Source organism: Toxorhynchites rutilus, chromosome 2 (genome assembly GCF_029784135.1).
Source record: "Toxorhynchites rutilus septentrionalis strain SRP chromosome 2, ASM2978413v1, whole genome shotgun sequence".
NCBI classification, from domain to species: domain Eukaryota; kingdom Metazoa; phylum Arthropoda; class Insecta; order Diptera; family Culicidae; genus Toxorhynchites; species Toxorhynchites rutilus.
In genome coordinates this window covers 258,743,573-258,764,942 of record NC_073745.1, presented here as the reverse complement: position 1 = coordinate 258,764,942, position 21,370 = coordinate 258,743,573, and the positions used below count along the sequence as shown (strand labels likewise).

Genomic DNA, 21,370 nt, shown 5'->3' with positions numbered 1-21,370 from the left:
AGTTCTTGAATTATGCAGAAATTTATGTTTCATTTGTTTTGCATACTGCCCACCCCTCAGAGACGAAGGAGAAGTGTCTATACACTATAGAAACGTATCGTGCCCTCTAAAACCTTAACATGCCAAATAAACTATGAATAGATAAATATGTCGAAGGTGAACTTAAGCAATGAAAAATACAACGTCTAATTGAAAATTCGAATTTTCCCATTCAAAAATGATGATTTCCAAAACCGCACAAACCATGATCATTTTTCGGACAAATCATTATCAGAGGAAAACAAACCATAATAATAATTTCTCTTTGAAGAAAATCCTTAAAAAACACAAAAAAATTAATAATTTGAACGTCTTATGTTATTATTAGCAACTAGAGACCAGGGTTACCATATCTACAGAATAATCAGTATTTATACAGGTTTTTCAGACTTTTTGGAACCAAGAATCTGCAGATACAGATTACAGATTTTTTCATACAGATTTACATATTTTTGAAAATAACGATCCAATATTAATTATGGCTTGATCCCAATAATATTTTTCCCAACTCACCAATTTTATTCATATAGCATTCGAATCAGTCTGAATGAGAGTCATTTAGGCATTCATATGTAGCGTGTAACACTGCTTTCTCATGTTCAATCTGAGGCGAAAATATGCAAAAGTCTGCGTCATCAGGTAGCTTTACAATAAAGAAATAACACTGTTTATCTTTTTCCTACTAAAGCATAGTGAATGCGAATTTTTACGTGGATACCATCAACATCGTCAAATTCATAATAACTAAGCCAATCGATTATACTTAACCTAAGATTATGTTCCAAAATTGAACCTATAAATTTTACCCTTTGGGGTCGTATTAAATTTCGACATTTGTGTCGTACTGGTTGCAATCATTTTTACTTAAAAAAGCAGTGATGTATGACTTTGTAAGATTACGAGATAAACAAGATTCATTTTTTTCGTAAACTACAGATAAGTATTTACTAAATATGTTATGATTAAAAATATTTGCTATTATTCTTATTCTGATGAAATTTATCGCATGTATCACAAGAATAATTAGTTTGGCGTCTTTCGCCTTTTATCTTTATGTTTAAACATACAGAACAATGCTCTTTGCATCTACCCAGTGCCGCAATACATGGAGTGTTCCATTAATCAATTCCTCAAGCATGGATAACAACTTTTGTTTATGCTGAGTACCTTTATAAATTGTTGATAGTAGCACCGTTTTGGTTCGTGAATAAGTTCATGAAGACATTGAAATTCGTTTATAAAAAGTGTCAACTGATACATTATTGCATAAATGTAAATACAGTGGAACCCCGATTATCCGCGGTGCGGATTATGCGCGACAACGAGTTCCATAGTTAATCCATAGGTCATAGACCGGAATTTGTCAGTGAGTGATAGGCTCATTCACTTTTGTTTTGGTCATGGTTTTCACATTACCTGACCACTGATGTACACGACCTTCTAGATGGATAGTTTAATGATTTATGTATTGATATCTAGAGATAAACCAGCCTTTGGCTGAAAATCTCTTTAATAAAGAAAGAAAAAAAATATGTATTGATTTTTTTTTTCGTGTTTGGAACTCATTTTAAGTCCTTTATTGCGTTATCCGCAATTTTAGTTATTCACGGTGAGCTAGCCAGACTTTTCCGCGGATAATCGGGGTTCTACTGTATTAGTATACTTCTTTGCTGTGATGGCAAAGAGCAAAGAAACGTCCGCAAAGGTTTGATACAGATTTCGATACAGATTTTCTGAGAAAAAACGCAGATAAAAAGATTTTTCGAGACCAAAAACACAGATTTTATTATGGCAACCCTGCTAGAGACTTGGGCCTTTTCAACCAATCCAAACGTTTTGACTACATGTAATTTTCATGAAGAAAAATCGATTTGCGTTTACTAGTTGCGCAAAAACCACATCATTTAATGATGTCATATTTTGACAAACCGACATCATTTACCTTACCCATGATGAGACCGCTAAGAATGAAAGAACGCATCGGAAATAGATTCGTTGATTCAAAATAACTTCAAATATTGGGAAGATTCTTCTTTATTCCGTGCGGCGAGTGACATGAGATGACTCAAGGCACGGTGTTCTTGCAGGCGAATGGCGTGACTATAGATTGTCACTTAGGTAAGATTTGAAGTCGTATCCTCATATGTTATCGACTCTGGTACTTAAAACTTAAAACATACTTGAGAACAGTTCATATCCACCAGATATCACCCCTTCCCACTATCATCTATTTCTATTGATGAAACCTGGCTGTGCAGCACTTCCATTATTATGAAGTGACAAAAAAAAAACTGGCAGATGCGAGGATCGCTTTCAAAGACACTTCGAACGAGCAGTTCCTCGAACGAAGAATCCTTTTACTGCCAGCAATGAGGGATTTCAATTTGCGCACCTGGAATGCGTATTTCTGGCGGTATACAGTGATAGACATTTGTTTAGCCGCACTTGAAAAAAAAACTTGAAACACTTACAAAACTAGGAATGTTCTTTTTATCGGGATACTTATTTGCTGCAGTGATAGTATATTCAAGTCACTTTTATTGAAAGGACGACCGTCACAATCACACACACACATAAGGCGGCATCGGTGGATATAAACATTCAAACGTCGTTTTTTCCCGAGACATACGTTTAGCCGCAGGGCATAAAAATCGAGTTTTCGCATAATCACCAAGCCTTTATCTGTGTTTATTGAAAAAATACTTGGAAATGTTCAATTTACAAGATACATATTAGGTGTGCAACGTAAGAAGTTGGTCAGATTAGTGTTTTACGTAGAACTTAAAGGAAGGGCGAAAAGTATTCTATTGACGGAAGAGGGGCAGAAAATAATAAAGATATTCAGTGAACAAAAGTTTTCTAATCGCTCGATCGTAACAAAAATTGGTCTATCTGAGATAGTGGTGCGGAATATCTTTAAATAGTACCAGAAATATGGGATATAATGACCAACAAATGGGAACACCAAAGTTACTTTGCGTTTTAAAGGTCGAATAAGACACGAAGAAACCAGGAAACGATGTCCTGCTCATACATTAAGGCAGAATCGGTTGTTCCAGTAACGGAGAGGCATATTGCGCGTATCTTGAATGATTTACTAAACATTATGTGGAAGAAAACTCAAAGGAAGCCGAAACTGACCGTCACCCATAAGCAGAACCATCTCATTTACGCCCGGCAATACATGTAATGGAAACTAGAATGGAGAAATGTTGTATTTTCCGGCGAAAAAAGTTCAATTTGGATGGTCCGAACTGTTACAGTTGCTGTTGGTACAATTTAAGTCAACGGCATGTCGTGAGATCGAAGCGAAACTTTGGGGACGGAAGTTTGACAGTGTGGGGAGCCGTTTCCTATCACAGCAAGCTTCTCATTTGTTTCATTTTCACCCGAATGAACTCCGAAAAGTATCTTCAATTACTGGAGGACGTTTTGATTGGCCATATTGAGAATAACGCTACCGAGGATGTCGTTTTTTCAGCAGGATTATGCATAGATCCACGTTTCCAAGCAATCGAAGGCATGGTTTGCCGAGAAGGACATTCCGCTTCTTGAATGACCTGCTTGCAGTCGATTGCAATCCCAAAGAGAACCTATGGAGAATCTTGACCGAGATGGTCTATGCAAACGGATGACAATTTGACAACATTTCCAGTCTCAAGGCAGTAATTCAGGAATGTAGGGCTATAATCAATATGGCAAAACTTTAAAAGCTGTCTGCCTCGATGCCAAATCGAATTTTCAAAGTGATCGGAAATGAAGGTGGACATACTAAATATTAGCTACCGATTGGACTAGGAGAATATTCTTTTATTGAAATTTTAGGATGCGGCTAAACGAATGTCCACCCCGATTCCACATATTTGAATTACTTAGAAAACGAAAAGTGGATTTATACTTTTTTTTAGAATGAATACGATGGGAATAAACAATAATCGTCTGTTATGAGCAAAACTGTACAAAGAATTGACTTATTTTTAAACATATTGAGGAAAAATAGGGTGCGGCTAAACGAATGTCTACCACTGTATTCTAATTAAAGGAAAATGCCTTAACAAATTGGGTGTATCTGTGATGATTGTTCAACACTGGTTAAACCAACTTGCACCGATAACTCCAATTCATTTTTGTACATTGTGAATTTTATTTAATTATAATGAATGCTCGATTCCGTACATTGTGAAACGTATTTAATAAATGGATGCCTGGTTTGAACTGACTACTGATTTTTTCATGTGATCTTTTCTAGCTACTGTGAATATTTATAATCGTATGATGCAAAAAGAGACTTTACGATGCTTTTATATCAGGAATCATAGTTCCTTTAAAAATAATCCTTAAACGAGTTTGGCAAAAATCATATCTTTTATCTTTACTGTGATCTACAATATTTTATTGTCGAACACCGGTGAATTTACTTCCCGTTCAATATCTCCGGCACACAAGGTTATGTGTGGCGCAAATACCATCTGTGGGCAGTGGTGGCCATGACGGAAGCCCATGTCGTTAAACTAACGCCACCCCGAATCGGCCGAAAAGTGATCACGACAATCGTTTACGACCGTTCAAATTCGCCGGAAAGTTTCCACCGCTGTTGTTGGGAGGGACAGAACACACATTTTAATAACCACTGTTTATTTGTTTTCCCAACCGTTTGCAGCAATGAACCGTTTACGATCTCCCCCGAACGAATGTGACTTTGTTTTATTCATTTGCCGCACACAGAAAATGGGGTTTCTTTCTTTATTTATCGGGTTGAATTAGCGTATTAACAGAGGCGAATGGAATGCGGAGCGCTAAATTTCCTGCATCGGCCATAATGGCTTTATTCGCAACAGTGTTAAATTCCGGCAAGTCACTCCTCCACTCCCTCCCTCGCCACTGTTAGGTTTTTCAAGTGCCGGACGATGCTGAAATCGTTAGTTCACATTTATGGTGAAACTAATCTGCATTTTCCCACACGAAAACGGGGTCTTCTTCCGTTTCGTTTGCGTTTTTTTGTCTTCACCGATGTGTTTAATTTTTTTTCCTTTCCACTGACTTAATATTGTACATCGCACTGCTCTCGCGAGTCATTCAGACCACGGCGGATATTTAAGCGCCGTTCGATCGGAGTGTGATATGGTTTGATGCTCGATGGGATGCGAAACGAATATCAATAAAAACCGAACGGCGGAGGTGGCATCAGAGCATCAATCACGAGGGGGTGGGAACTGCGACGAGTTCAGTGTAATCTGAATGGAAATTAGATGTCTTGTTCCTTTGCGCCGAGGCACTAAATTGCAGCTGATGCTCCCCCTCCCCATGACACATGTGTACCTGCTCGATGAATGAATAATAACAGTGCGATGGGAATTGAACGGAATACTATGGGATTTTTTTGTGTGTGTGTGTGCTCCGCAACGATTGTGGTGCTTTCTCAGGAAGTTTAGAAAAAAAAAGTCTGATAGTGAATGAGAGTGAAAAGCTTTGCGGTGGAGCGGATAATGATAGTACGGTTATTTCTCCCCATAATTATATTGATTACGGGTGATAACTGAATCTGAAAACAAGTTTAATTTCAGCGTAACTCAAAATGTAGTATTAATACAAAAGTGAGGTGTGTTGTTTAGATTAATTATATATTCTTTTCTAAAACGATCTTTTATATGCCACACATAGAGCAAAAGAATTGTAATAAGGATGCGTACATTTGTCATGTGAGCCAAATCATGTGTAATAAGCTAAGGCAATATAATCTTCCTATATTTCTTCGTATCGTATAACTTCCTCCTGTCTGAAGTCGGTTGCTTGTGATCCTACAATTAAATTGTACAGGGTTTTCCATTTCGGGCTTCCGAAAGTATACAGCCCTGCGCTGACAACCGTTTGACATAGCTGTCAACCAAAGCGTCATATCGTTAGTTGAATGTCTGCCATTTTACAATATGGATCGTTTTAGCATCGCACAACGTGTTAATTTTGTTAAATTATACTATAAAAATGATGAAAAACCGGCAAATGTTTTTCGAGCATTACGGACGGATTTTGGTCGTCATGGACGGCCTACAGAGCACACAATCGCTAATGTAGTGCGTAAATTCGAACAAACTGGATTCGTAGCGGATATTGTGAAACCTGTGCATCATCGTAATTTGCGTTCGGCCGAAAATATTGCTGCTGTTGCTGCCAGTGTGGAGGATGACCCGAATGTTTCGATTCCACGTCGTGCTCAGCAATTGGGCTTGTCAAACACATCATTGTGGCGAATTTTGCATTTGGACTTGCACTTACATCCATATAAAGTCCAACTGGTACAAAAATTAGAGCGTGGTGACCATGGAATGCGTCGGGCATACGTCGATTAGGTGAACGAACAACAGCAGCAAAATGCTGAATTTTCGCATCAAATTTTCTCAGCGATGAGGCACATTTCGAGCTCGGTGGCTATGTGAACACCCAAAATTTCCATATATGGGGCTCAGAAAATCCACACGTGATTGTTGAGAGGCCATTGCATCCGCCAAAAGTCACTGTTTGGTGCGCATTATGGTCTGGTGGAGTCATCGGGCCGTATTTCTTTGAAAATGAGGACGGCGAGACGGTAACTGTGAATGGTGAGCGCTATGGCCGCATGTTAACCGATTTTTTTTTGCCACAAATTGAAGATATGGATACGGATGACATGTGGTTTCAGCAGGACGGCACCACGTGCCACACAACACGACCGAACATGGCCATATTGCGAACTAAATTTGAGGGACGCATAATTTCGCGTTTTGGTGATGCCAATTGGCCGTCCAGATCATGCGATTTGAACCCGCTAGACTTTTTTTTGTGGGGTTATGCGAAAGACCGTGCCTATGCCAACTCTCCGCAAACTCTTGAACATTTAAAAGACAACATTCGTGAAGTTATGACCGAGATACCGCCCCATATGTACCGAAAAGTCATCGAAAATTACCTGATCCGGATCAAGGTGTGCAAGGAAGCCCTAGGTGGACATTTGAATGATGTTGTATTTCACACATAATGGCATAAACCAAACTTTAATTTGAAATAAAAGTTTCATCGAAATTCGAGTTCTAAGTGTGTTTTATTTCAATTTACTTTCGGAATTTAAAGTTGGAAAACCCTGTACTTTCCGATGATTTTATCTTTGGTTCATTTCTTATCGTCATCCGAATTGGCTTCGCACTTAAGGTAGCGAGCTTCGGTTTGTTCAAAATCGGAATTCTTCATTTTGAGTCATGAATCTGTCCTTGTCTTTGTTCGACATTCTGCCTTGTGGACAAACTCACCTTATTCCGTGCCGATCTCATCTACAATGTTTTCTAGCCATCACAAGTAAACTTTTCATCTTGCCCTAACGATTCTTATGATTGTTTACAATACGCTAGCGAGGTGTTTGAACTTTCAATACAATTTGGACTTGCCGATCAGAGAACAATAACCATACAATTGTATTAACTCTTACCGGAATACTAATGAAAATAACGTTATTCCATTTTATTATGCCGTTTACCAGACTGTTAAAAACAAAAAGGTTTTGCTAAGGTTAGGAAATGAACTGTATGTTCCGCACTCTTATAATACAAACAAGCAAACATGGAAGAAAGGCAAGGAGAAGCGAAATATTTTACGGAAAATTCCTAGTTGATGCTCAACTGCTTTGCGGATTATTCAAGCCATTTGGAGCTCATGCTTAGAATGTGTACAATGCATACTCAGTACAGTGCGTGCTAAAGAGGAATACGCATATCAGACAACCCAGTTGAATCGATCATCTCCAGCTGGTTCTACAAAACCACGCAAATCACCGACCTTTTGTAAGGTCACCACAAATATTAACGTACCCTCGTTATAGCGTACCCTCGAGCTGGACTCGTCATTTCCGTTCAAGGGGTAATAACACTAAGAACAACTGATAACATTACAATGTAATACTCGTTTTTCCTCCGTTTTCGGAAGCTGTAAATGCATTTTTCATTTCCCCAACTCTTTAATCTTCAATCCTTGTAACTGTTGGAAAATGAAGCAATTCTTTCTGGATTTGAAGATGAACCAAGTTTAACGTTTCGCAGATGGTTGTGAGGATTTTAATTTTAAAGCGGCTTCGGTTTGTCTTATGAAATTTGTATTGTTCAATGCAATTTTCAGTTTCGGAATGATTTTGCGGTGTAATAATTATCAGGTTTCTGCCAGAATCCGGTTTCCTTTCTATTGTGAGAGTGCTTAAATTGAAGAAATTGTTTTTTTTATTGAGACGCTTCCGTCATAAAATGCTCACAAGTAAACTTTTCATCTTGCCCTAACGATTCTTATGATTGTTTACAATACGCTAGCGAGGTGTTTGAACTTTCAATACAATTTGGACTTGCCGATCAGAGAACAATAACCATACAATTGTATTAACTCTTACCGGAATACTAATGAAAATAACGTTATTCCATTTTATTATGCCGTTTACCAGACTGTTAAAAACAAAAAGGCCATAGTTTTCGAAATGGTCTTTTTCAAGGTCAATTTAGTTTTGCTAAGGTTAGGAAATGAACTGTATGTTCCGCACTCTTATAATACAAACAAGCAAACATGGAAGAAAGGCAAGGAGAAGCGAAATATTTTACGGAAAATTCCTAGTTGATGCTCAACTGCTTTGCGGATTATTCAAGCCATTTGGAGCTCATGCTTAGAATGTGTACAATGCATACTCAGTACAGTGCGTACTAAAGAGGAATACGCATATCAGACAACCCAGTTGAATCGATCATCTCCAGCTGGTTCTACAAAACCACGCAAATCACCGACCTTTTGTAAGGTCACCACAAATATTAACGTACCCTCGTTATAGCGTACCCTCGATATAACGTCACTCGATATAACATACATTTTACCTCGATATAACGTACACATTTTCAAAGTCCAAAGGAATATTTTTTTGATTATAGTTTTTCTGAAAGAACAATAAATTATCTGTATTTTGATACTAAAGCTTGATTTGTACTCTTAATCAATCCCGAAGTACAACTGTTCTGTGATTCCAGATTCTAAATGAATCAGATTTTAATTTACAGTAGGAAGGGAAACATAATGAGAAAGTTTAGCTTCGTCTTCTAGCTGAATTTTCTCATTATCCTTACTCAAACAGCAACACAATAATGTAATATAAGCTACGTTTCTGAGTTCTTTATTATGCTTCGATATAACGTACAATTCGATACAACGTACAATTAAAAAACGTACGTTATATCGAAGATACCCTGTACCATTTGTTAAAGTTGAGAGTATTATTGATTGATTTTAATATATATTTTGTTTGCCGGGAGAGACCTTGTGTACATTTGGGAATGATTTCGGTCATATTGGTGACTTGTTTTTCGATCGATCATTCAATTTTCGTGAATTGTGCCATTGTTTCTGGATTAAAAGTGACGCCACAGTGCAGCATGCCTTAACACGTTCGTCGCCCAAAGCGACTTTTCTGAGTTTTTTGCAGAGCCCAATTTACGGATAAATTATTAAATGAAGATCAAACTTAGTTTGTAGACAACTCTTACATGATCTAGCAATATTCTATCCAATTTGAAGATGAACTGACAGCAATAACACATGCCAAAGTCATATTATAAGGGTTTCGCAAGAAGCTGCATTACATACCATCCGCACTATAAATAATAAAAAGTATAGTATAAACATTATATTGATATGATTATAATTTTATTATTTTTCTACATAGTCTACAGTCACATTAAGATGCCTGTTCTATCGAATTTCTTTTAAAAATGCTATTCAATTTGAACGACGAAAGTGTCACCCATATCTGGGTGACGGGGCGACGAAAGTGTCAACCGGGAGGTGGAGAGGGTATTTTACTGTGATGAAAGCTGTGCTTCGGTTGGAATCTGAAGGTGAAAATTAGTTTCGCTGCAGTTGCTGTTGCCACTGCCGGATACTGATAGAACAGTTGGATATTAAATAAATTATTGAAATTGACAGCCCTTGGTGCAGTCCTACGTAGTCCAGTTCTCGTCTCGACCACGGACCAAACCCATCAAAAATTGTACTAAAGGGTTAATTATCATATTTCGCTTCCATTGGAAGTTAAAATAGGCGAACTGAATAAAAACATTGTAGGCCTTCGTTAACAACGTGGTGGTGTCACTAATCACCCTTCTCATTCTTTCAATTGACAAGTTTCCGACATACGGAGCAGGGTGTTGAGAGACATACTAAGCTCAGGGATTCAGAGCTTAAATAAGGATCTTTTGCATAGTCCACACGAAAATGTACAGTGGCGTCAAATTGTATGATATTAGGGGCCAATTGACATCGTCTATCCTCGATGAATTTTGGACAATAAAAATAAACGGAGTAAAACACAGACATGGGAGACTCACCATTTTTGACGACGTTTTTCGGTTGTGGAACAATCGATAATCTAAAAACATCAAACCTGAGATAAAATCATAAAGTGGATGACATTCAAGTTTGACAGCTGTCAGACTCCCGTTTGTGCTCCCGTGGCCGAGTGGTTAGCGTCAAACCTAACATGCCGGGGGTTCGGGTTCGATTCCCGTTCTGGTCGGGGAAATTTTTCTTCAAAGAAATTTCCTCTGACTAGCACTGTGGTCACGCGTATTCTAGAGCTTGCCACTCAGAATGCATTCAAGGCGTGTTATTTGGCATAGAAATCTCAACTAAGTACTAATGAAAATGACGCAAGTAATACTACGTTGAGACGGCGTAGTTCCTCTAGGAACGTTAGTGCCATATAAGAAGAAGAAGAAGCTGTCAGAAAAGTGGTCTATAATTTCCGAATCATGAAATGGATAACCTGATTTTATTTTGAAATTTCCCATTCATCTATCTATATATATAAAAATGGAGTGATGTCTGTCTGTCTGTCTGATTCTTATAGACTCGGAAACTACTGAACCGATCGACATGAAAATTGGTATGTAGGGGTTTTTGGGGCCGGGGAAGGTTTTCGTGATATTTTGAGACCCCTCCCCCCTCTCTAAGGGGGGGGGGGGCTGCCATACAAATGAAACATAAATTTCTGCATTACTCGGAAATTAACCAAGCAAACGAAACCAAAGTTGGCATGTGAAAGTTTTAGGGTGCAATAAATGTTTCTATGATGGTTAGACAGTCCTTCCCCCACTCAAAGGGGGGGCTGCCATACAAATGAAACACAAATTTCTGCATTACTCGAGAATTAATCAAGCAAATGAAACCAAATTTGGCATGTGGAGGTTTTAGGATGCAATAAATGTTTCTATGGTGATAAGATACTCCTTCCCCCTCTCTTAGAGGGGGCTGCCATACAAATGAAACACAATTTTTTGCATTACTCGGAAATTAATCAATCAAACGAAACCAAAGTTGACATGTGAAAGTTTTAGGGTGCAATAAATGTTTCTATGATGGTTAGACAGTCCTCCCCCCACTCAAAGGGGGGGCTGCCATACAAATGAAACACAAATTTCTGCATTACTCGAGAATTAATCAAGCAAATGAAACCAAATTTGGCATGTGGAGGTTTTAGGATGCAATAAATGTTTCTATGATGTTAAGATACTCCTTCCCCCTCTCTTAGAGGGGGCTGCCGTACAAATGAAACACTAATTTTCTCATTACCCGAGAATTAATCAAGCAAATTAAACCAAATTAGGCATATGGAAACTTTAGGGTGCAATGAATGTTTCTATGGTGGTTAGATACCCCTCCCCCCTCTCTTAGGGGTGGCTGCCATACAAATAAAGCACAAATTTCTGCATTACTCGAGAATTAATCAAGTAAATGGGCGGGACGAAGTTTGCCGGGTTAGCTAGTTACCTATGAAACTTGGAAACTTAGCTATATAAAAGGTTTTTCAATAAGAGCGCCACAAAGGTTATTTTTATATAAAACAAAACCGGGTTTGGATTTAAATGAAATTCTTTATTCATGTGAAAGTACATTTGATGCAATTATGTATGGAACTCGAATTCTTTTGCATGGCCACCACGGGCACGCTTGCAGAAGTCCAGACGCCGAACCTAATTTTCGACGGTTTTCAAGCATAAATCGGCCGATACTGCTGCAGTTTCACGTTTGATATTCATACGAAGCTCGTCAATCGTCGCTGGCTTGTTGGCATAGACCAGAGACTTGACGTAGCTCAACAGGAAATCGTCTAACGGTGTCAAATCGCACGACCGAGGCAACCAATTGACTGGGCCATTTCGTGAGATAACACGCTCACCAAACTTGGTGATGCCGTCCTGTCGAAACCACATACTGTTCAAGTCCATATCATCCAGTTCGGGCCAAAAATATTCGGTTATCATTGAGCGGTAGCGATTTCCATTCACAGTAACGTGCCGGTCTTGATCATCACGGAAGAAGTACGACCCAATGACGCCGCCAGACCATAAACCGCCCTAAACCGTAATTTTTTTGGGATGCAATGGTGACTCATGGAGTACGTGTGAATTTGTGCCTGGCCAATAACGCATATTTTGCTTATTGACGAAGCCATTCAGCCATAAATGAGCCTCATCGCAGAAGATGATTTTTCGATGAAAATCCGGATCATTTTCACGTTGTTATTCACGAACATACCACGCTTCTGGTAGTCAAGCCGCTTCAGTTCTTGCGTCAATTTGATCTTGTAAGGATGTAGGCCAAGGCCTTTCCGCAAAATTCGCAACAACGACGTCACAGAGATGCCCAACGCTTGAGAACGATGTGTGAGAAACTGATTTGGGTTTTCCTCAATTGATGCGCTAGCGGCAGTAATATTCTCGACACTACGGGCCTTTATATCACTGGCACGGAACATTTTGTACTATGTATGTGGATTCAAATTTTTCCACTAGACGCTCAATTGTTGATCTGGCAGGACGATTATGACGACCATAAATTGGACATAGCGCTTTTTAAGTTGAGGCCATTGACTCCGAATTTCGGTAGTAAATTTGAATAATCCTGACTCGCTGCTGGATCGTATAACTTTCCATTATGAAATGGCAAACCTGACTGAAGCAAAATGTCAAGAGAGCGGGAAAAATATGACGTCGTTTGCTGTCCCTATCGGTCTACTTTTGTAGCGTCCCTATGGAAATACCCATTAATAGCGATTTTGTGTGAACTAATTCAATGGATAGTAAATAATACAATTTAGGAAAGCTTCAACAATATTTTCAAAATAAAAAGAAAATATTAACGAGTTTCCAATTGAATAATAATATTGTATCTCTGATCAGCGCAAATGTTTCCATCATGGTTCATTTAAATAATTGGTATGCCAATCATTACAAAACACTGAAGTTTTCATTTGGCTCCCTGCATTTGACCTTCCTTTCGCACGTAACCGGTGATCATCCCTGCCAACAACGTTCATACGGTCCTCCCACGGACACATTTCGACACGATCGAATACGTTTCCTACCGTCTGGTGAGCCGTCTAACGACCGGCTAACATAAACAGCGAAACGATAAAGCAATTGATTTTCTTATAAACACGTTCTACCTGGGTACTTAAATCGCTCATATAGCTGCTTCTCTGTGGCCGCTCTTTTTGCTTCCACAAATATAATCTCGTCAGAAGAGAGCGAGAAAGACGATCCGTGCGACATTAAAATACGCGCAACGCAACTCCCGCGCCTGTATTGTCTAGCCGAGAAACGAACCCTGATGATCTCCACGTTTCACAAAGATCAGAGTGAGAGAGAGCGAGGCTGCGGTTATATGTTGCAGAAGCACCCCTTGCGACATGATCGAAACGAGAAAGCGACTATAATTCGTCTGAGCGACGAACAAGCGACTGTAGATCACATTTTAGTGGATTCCGACAGTGGTTCTCTAAAAATAGAACACTTCTCTGTTGAATCGCGGAATCGATTCCGCGAGTCGTCTGTTCGGTGGAAGAAAATCACTCACACAGTGAGTTGCGAGATGATGATGGCACATAACAACAGCTTGATCAATGGGATTTTCTCTGCCTCTCTGTCCACTCGCCGATGCTGAGCACGTGCAGATTGGATTGGATTAGCGTAAGGGTGGGAAGGTCGCGCCGGGGAAGCCTGGGGGAGTCTGGGCGCCCAGAGCGGTTGATGGTTTAAAGCGAGTGGAAAATGTTTCGCTATAAATTTAAGACCGAGACCGCTATATGGATGGACAAACCAGTGGCAAGAAGACACTTGCTGCGGGCTAGTGAACGATAGAGGAAACAGATGGGAAATTATTGCAGGTGGATACACAGACGATTGAAGAATAACAATTGCTCTGCAGTTATTTTTTTTTTCGAACCTACGGTATTATTGGTAGTTGCAATTTTGCACCAGTTGCACACATGAGAAAATAAAGAATTGCTGTTTTCTCCTTCTGTTTGTGCCGATTGACTTTGAAGAGAATGAATTGATAAGTGATCAATTTTCCGAAAATAAGGGTGAAGGGAAAGTGGCACTTACTGGTACACAATTTCATCTCCCATCTCTCACAAATGGGCCCATTGAGGACGGACTTAACCAAAATATGCTTTCAAATTTCCATCCACCAGTGGAGTGCGTACACAACCATTAACCCCCTCTACCATTAAGTTTTTCGCTGTGAGCCTCGCAGCAATAAACCGTCCGAAATCGATTGGGAAATTGGCAAGTACACCAAAAAACGTATATGAACCATTACCGTGGTCCAAGTACATCTCTTCTCTTGCCTTCTTGCCACTAACGAACGTGGCGCAAAAGTGGGTTCTAATTGGACGTGAAGGTGCCGAGTGTGTATTACCCGGTACACTTTTGATTCGATCGTTTTGAGCATAAAGCACCGTCTGGTTTCACTCTAATGACCGGTCATTACTCAAAATTTTATTACGAACCAGTTTGGCAGCAGAAAGCGGCTGCCGCCGCTGATGCTGCTGCGTTGAAGGGTTTGTGCTCTTATTTCGAAGATTGGATTGCGGAATTAAAAGCAACAAAGAGCCAGGCTATTTCTATGTATACAGTATTGGACAAAGATTTGCAACCAATCAGGAGCATTTGTACATTAGAGGGTTTATATTATATAAACATATAATATTTATTAGAAGGTCTCTGCACAAAAACGCAAACCACACAAGAATGCTTAAAATTATCGCAAGCGTTCGATCGGGTGGAAATCCAAAAATTAATTTGTTTGTCTGTTGTAACACTGTTTACCGACATTTTGACAACACCACCTTCTACCGGCAATAACAGAGAACTCGGCAAGTGGAAAATAATATGTTCAGTTGAAAAATCGCTACAAATACTACGAAATCGTTGGAAAAGTAAAATTGAAAATTGTTGCGACGCATAAGTTGTCGTGTTTCAAGATATGCCAAATTCCATGAAAGTTCCCTTCTGTCATCAGTTTTCGTTCACTTCACGAATTGTCTCTCAGCGTTTGTGGTACTTCCAATTTCGAATCCATGAATTAAAAACACTGTGAGCACAACTGACAATACATTCTATTTAAACTTTAGACTCTTCACTATCAGTATCGAACCGAGTGACTTTTTTGGAAGAATGTATTTTAAATAATAGAAATCGCTCTGGTATACACTGCTAGGAATCATTGCAGTTTATTTCTCTAGATCTGTGTGTCGGTTTGTGTTAATCGTGGGCCAAGTTGGAAAGAAGTAAATACAAATATTGAAATTCTTTGAGGGAACATTTTTTTTTCATTACAGCTTTGTCAGATGGGTTTTTACTAATTCATCGTCCCTCTTGGTTAGAACTTCTTGGAGGCGGCGTGGAATTGATTCTATGAATCTTCTTAAGATGTGTGAATTCTAATTTGCCCACGTGTCATGTCTTATCTTGCTTGAAAACACGGTGTGAAAGAAGGCCGCCATATGTTCTAGTGGGTTTAGATTAGGGTTGGCGATCTTGGACCGATCTTTAGGAGATCGATTTTTTCCACTTGGATTTCCGATTTTTTCCATCGATTCTTTGAACTCGAAAAATGGCGAAAATCGATCTTATCTTTTCGATCGTAGACAAACTTTTAGTAAATTAGTTTATCAGTTTATCAGTTTGTGACATTTATGCTCAAAATACAGGGAAACTTCGATATAACGTACCCTCGTTATAACGTATCCTCGATATAACGTACATTTTACCTCGATATAACGTACACATTTTCAAAGTCCAAAGGAATAATTTTTTGAATATTGTTTTCGGAAAGAACAATAAATTATCTGTATTTTGATACTAAAGCTTGATTTGCGCTTTAAACCAATCCCGAAGTACAACTGTTTTGTGATTCTGGATTCTAAATGAATCAAATTTTAATCAACAGTACGAAAGGGAAACATCGTGATAAAGGCTAGCGTTTTCTAGTTGAATTTATTCATAAACCTTTGGGTAAGGCAACACAATACAGCAACACAATAAAGTAATATAAGCTACGTTTCTTAGTTCTTTATTATGCTCCGAAATAACGTACAATTCAGTACAATGTACAATTTTGAAAGTAAAATGTACGTTATATCGAAGTTTCCCTGTAATATGCTTCGATGTCTGAAAAGAAATATTTCATTTTCATTCCCTGTTGAAAGTCATATAAAACTATTTGCCAAAAGTCGTTTCAGCGGAGATCGATTCTTTGGTGCCGATTTCGTTCTCAGATTTTCGTGAAAAGTGGTAGTGATTTGTTTCCTATGAAATATTTTCCATAGTGCTGGTGACACGGTTTAGGGGCACTTTTAACATGCTTATTATGCCAGGCCCTGTAAAACCATGAAAACAATGAGATAATAGGTTTTAGGTAAAAAAAAATGGTGAAAAAATTAAAATGAATTTTCGATGGAAATTTTTTACGATACTTCCCGATACATCGATGTAAGATGCCCTTTCTTTTAGAAAATTTGAGAATCTTCTAAAAATCGCCCCAGTCCCAGTTCTGCTAAGCGTCAGTTTGATAAGCGTCAGCTGTCATGATGTCTTTGAGACGGACCAAGTTACCTACTCCAGACCATGCAAAGCACTAGCTCTACACCAATGTTTACCACCACCGTGTTTTATAGTCAATATTTTTACTCGTCGTGTTTGATTGGAGATTCCAAGCTTTACTTCATTGGTCACAAAACACCTTTCCAGAATTCAACAGGCTTGTTGATATTCTCTCTAATACTTTTTTTATTAAATCGTTTATTTTTACAGGCTCAGTTATAAAAGTTTGAAGGAGCCAAACTCTTAACTATATTTCTACTAGCATATATTAACATGTTTCCTTAATTCTATGGTTAATAAAATAGGAAACCGATTACTCGCGGTCGACTCGAGTTCAGAAGGGTGACACATTTTCATTAGGAAAAGGATGGGATGTAAGGAGATTGTAACAATGTTCACACTCATACTCACATTCTCATTCACATTCACATTCACACTTCACACTCAATTCTTAAAAGCTATCATTACATCTAATTATTACAATTCAACTTATTCTAATTGAAGGGAACCGATAGCTCGCAAAGGACGTAAAGGAGGGGAAAAGGATGTAACAACAATCACGATCGAAGATCGATAGTTTTAAGGAAAACATATATTTGGACCATGTAATCAAGATCTAGCCGAGCCAACACATCTCTCACCGGCACATTGGGCTGCCTTCATCTGGCATCCAATGTTTCCAAATTCGATCTGGCAACAACATACCCCTCGCACGATCAAACAACGTGTTCGATGTCGTGGTAACCTTGGCCACAAACACAGATATTGCTGTTGGCAAGATTATTACGAAAGAGTAGCGCATCTAACGAACAGTGATTGGACATGAGCCGAGAGAAGGTGCGAATAAAGTCCCGACTCAAGTCCAGACTTTTGAACCATGGTTTAAGGCTAACCTTAGGGATAATCGAGTGAAACATCTAATACTTGGAACTCATGTAGTTTGCTTGCGACTATGCCCTTCAATCTCTTTGCGCTGCAATGTTCCTCGTACAATGATTCTTCATTCTACCGGAAGCTAGAAAATTTTCTTAATTTTTCGGATAACCATTACATCAGTGCAATAGCTCATTTTGAGCACGTGAGCACTAAGAATAATTCCGTACTTTGCAGCAAATATTCGTTGTGATACGTGTTTGTTGTTGTTGTGGGTGGCAAACGACATATTTTTACCCGATTGTTGAAATGATCATTTTTTTCCATGATGACCAACTAATGTTCCGTTTGAAATAAAAGAAAATGTCGAATACTTTGTGTTTTTTTTTTTTTATCTTCGCTTATTTTTCGTCGGCCTATTTCCGCCACTTTAGTGCCAATCACCGACATCAGGGAGGCGACTCCACCTGTTCCTACCTATCAGACTCAACAACTCATGAGCCGGGCCAACTTCTTTTACTTCCGCTCCGAAGGAAGACGTAACCAGAGATTTTTCGCCTCAGAAAATCCCAACGACGCCAGCTGGGATTGAACCCAGGCCGATCGGATTGTGAGGCTGTTACGCTAACCATACAACCACTGGCGCCGTCTGAATACTTTGTGTTGATATATGACAATACAAATGTTGAGTGCTGTGTGAGGGCAATATGTTATGACAATGTGTCATGTAAATTTCAAGTAGTTTTTCCTCGCCATGATCATTTTTACACGAAAGTCCTGAAGACAACATGAACTGAAAAAATGTCATATTGGAATTCAATTCATGAGACTCGTTTATTATTTGACCTGGTCAAATCGTTCATTTTCGCTCAATGAAGTAATGCTATTGCAAAAAGTGAGTTTTGAATTGCAATACTCTTGACTTTACCGATTGATATGTCCGATTGGTCGTTGTGTTGGAAAACACATTAAATGAGAAACATTTATTTTCAATTTATTCATGAGAAAGATCTTGATCTTACTATTTACGTCTAATAATATCCTTTTTTTCTCTTTTTCGAAACTTGTAGTGTTGAAGAACGCCTTCAACGCTTTCGATCAGGAGAAGAAGGGATGCATCGGCACCCAGATGGTCGGTACCATCCTGAGCATGCTGGGTCACCAGCTGGACGACAAGCTGCTCAAGGAAATTATCGACGAGGTCGACGCTGACGGTTCCGGTGAGCTGGAGTTCGAGGAGTTCGTCACCCTGGCCGCCCGGTTCCTGGTTGAGGAGGATGCTGAAGCGATGCAGCAGGAGCTGAAGGAAGCCTTCCGTCTGTACGACAAGGAGGGAAACGGTTACATCACCACCCAGGTGCTGCGTGAGATCCTGAAGGAGCTGGACGACAACCTGTCCAACGAGGATCTGGACATGATGATCGAGGAAATCGATTCTGACGGTTCCGGAACTGTTGATTTCGATGGTAAGTTCCAGAAATTCAATCCTAAGTCCGATCCAAACTTATTTGTTTTTTTTTGCATTCCAGAATTCATGGAAGTCATGACCGGTGGAGACGATTAAACTCCTCTTCATGTTGCTACCAAACATCGCTAGCTTTATGTTCGTTTAATATTTAATTACCTTCTATTCTAACTCGTTAATGTTAGCTTAAAATTCTACGTTGCTCTAAGAAAACTGATACCAAATAATGTAGCAAAACAAAAGGCAGAACAAAAAAAACTGTAATCAACAGTCAGCCGAGAGAATGGGCGATAGCAATGTTTTCGTTTGCTCCTGTCGAAAGCCCGAAAGCTAGTTCAATTTGTGAAATTCTCAAAACAAACCAATACCAAAATGTTTCCATCCTTATAGAAAAATGGGTACAAAATAAAATCGATTTGTACCGACTAAGTCCATGAATAAATATTTGAAAGAACTCCAATAGTAATATTAATTGCTCAACATAGTTGATTGTACCGTGTTAACTCTTCCCTCCTTTCCTGACATTTTTGTAATATTTATCAATAGAAACGGCGACATCAGATTGTATGGCAGTGATTCTAATAACAATCTGGCTTTAATTTACTGACAGCAATTTCCAAATCATGAGTTGATGGAACATTGTTCTCTAATAAGCAAAACCAATTTAAACAAATCAATTGTATGAAAACTGTTATGTTATGAAAATAGATTTATCGTATGAACTCTGCCCGCTTTACTGGAATTTGTGTAATGTTCATCAACATAAATGGAATTACTAGGCTGTATACTTTTTTTTTCCATATGACTTCACAGAGATTCATCGAATAATACATTGAATTTACTACCTATATGAGCGATTAGTTGACCACATGGTCACAGGTAGAGATGTCTAAATTTTTCGTTTATTCGATTGTCGATTAATCGTGGGGTCATTTTTAAATATTCGATTCATTCGAATAATTGTCTTTCAGTATTCGATTAAGTATTCGAGCGAATATTTATTTCTTGTAGAACACATCATTTAAATGTTACACAATATTTTTATTGCACCAACATAAAAATTTTTCTGTTCAAAATTACCTGTCCTTCGAATGTTGTTGAAATAGCTGATTTGTTTGAATATTTCTGCTTGGTCCTTATAGCCACTAGTTCAAAAGAAGTATATTTATAGAATCATTGACCACTAGTATGGTACATTTTCCTTGGCACTCTGAATTTGAATACTTTTGAACAAATGGTTCCCTTTTTCATTAATCGCGATTACTTTGATAATTATTCGATGTATTCATATTTTGATTTTTCAGTATTCGATACAAAATTACTCGATTTAAATTGCAGATATTCGATTATTTAAATTCTTCGAACGATTAACCGACGTCTCTAGTCACAGGAACCACAGAGTATTTAATCATTACTCCCAAATGTGTCTGTGGTCAATTTATACAATTAAGGTCAACCTCGATCTAAATTAAAGTTTAAGAACATTTTGGTTGTTGCTTTGCAAGCTCGTATAGAAACTTCATAGCACTAATTTAATTTTTAGCTAAGTACCCCAAACCGACACTCCTGCAATTACCTGTAAAAGTTATGTATTCTATTCACTCCACACCGATATTTGCTGACACAACCGATTTTCCCACGTTTCTCCCTCCAGAATGGATGTAGAAATTTTATTTCTGTGGAAAAGGACCTACCTAACAAGAAAGCAAGTCGCATGTATCCGCCGGCTGGCATTTTTCCGGAGATGCTTACAGAGACCAAGAAACGAGAGGACAGACCAGTCCCCGTGAACACATAGTGCCGTGCCTGGTGCAGAATCTACCGGGAGTGTTTTGTGTCTTTTGTTTGGTTATTTCTGGCACTACATAATGCCGCCATCAGCAGTCCACACACAGTAGATTTCATCTTATTTTCCTATTATCCCGCATCGTTTGCTGGCCCATTTTGCGACTCACACCCGTTTTTTTGCTTCGATCCAGGAACAATGCAATGCTCTTCGGCATAACCGGGGTCACCATCCCCGGGTCGGAATTGGAAATTTGATCAACATTTATGA

At 38.8% G+C, this 21,370-nt stretch overlaps 1 protein-coding gene across 2 annotated transcripts in view; it reads left to right on the top strand.

The window, feature by feature from the left end:
- Positions 1-19,743, top strand: part of LOC129770075 (troponin C, isoallergen Bla g 6.0101) — a 47,911-nt gene extending 28,168 nt beyond the window's left edge. For both annotated transcript variants that reach the window (XM_055772697.1, XM_055772699.1), the window contains exons 3-4: positions 18,920-19,315; positions 19,379-19,743. In XM_055772697.1, the coding sequence (XP_055628672.1) occupies positions 18,920-19,315; positions 19,379-19,413 (431 nt within the window). In that variant the 3' untranslated portion in view covers positions 19,414-19,743. The remainder of the gene's footprint in view (positions 1-18,919; positions 19,316-19,378) is intronic.
- The last annotated feature ends 1,627 nt before the right edge of the window (positions 19,744-21,370 follow it).